We start from the raw sequence: 551 nt of genomic DNA on the forward strand, positions 1-551 counted from the left end.
AATAATCAAAACAAGTCATATTATCTCACAAGCAAAACAAAAAAATACTCTGACGTTTAGGCAATTTAAATATCGCATCAGAATTAACAAAAATCTATCGAAAACTCCTCAAAGTTCTAATTACAGAGTATGAACTCGTAAATATAACCTTATATTATACAAAACAAAATGGAGAACAATAGCTTCGGGCGATTTTTTTCCAGAACCATGTTCCCCAACAAGTAAAACAGCGTGCTGCATCGATGGATCGCCCTATACTGACGGGAACGGAAAGCAGTTGTTTTGTGGCCGTGGCCCCAATTCAAGGAGATGCCCAAAGGACTACTCCTGCTTTACAAACGCGGTAGACTTGTGGGCAGTATGTTGTTCTGCCAAGAAAGTAACACCAGGTACTCTTTAACGTTACAATATAAAATCATATTTGAAATCCTCAAGTCGTTTTCTGTACAGTGTGTTGTTAAAAACCTACCACTAAAGTCGTTTCCTGTCATGTGTGTTGGTTTCATACCTACCACTAAAGTCGTTTTCTGTACAGTTTGTTGTTTCCAAAC

At 37.7% G+C, this 551-nt stretch overlaps 1 protein-coding gene across 1 annotated transcript in view; it reads left to right on the forward strand.

The window, feature by feature from the left end:
* LOC110454471 overlaps positions 1-418 on the forward strand; it is a gene marked incomplete at its 5' end in the record, with an annotated part of 5,288 nt that extends 4,870 nt beyond the window's left edge. The window contains one exon of the mRNA XM_021503975.1: positions 204-418. Within this exon, the coding sequence (XP_021359650.1) occupies positions 204-400 (197 nt within the window). The remainder of the gene's footprint in view (positions 1-203) is intronic.
* Positions 419-551: the final 133 nt, after the last annotated feature.

Source organism: Mizuhopecten yessoensis, unplaced genomic scaffold (genome assembly GCF_002113885.1).
Source record: "Mizuhopecten yessoensis strain PY_sf001 unplaced genomic scaffold, ASM211388v2 scaffold7895, whole genome shotgun sequence".
Classification (NCBI taxonomy): domain Eukaryota; kingdom Metazoa; phylum Mollusca; class Bivalvia; order Pectinida; family Pectinidae; genus Mizuhopecten; species Mizuhopecten yessoensis.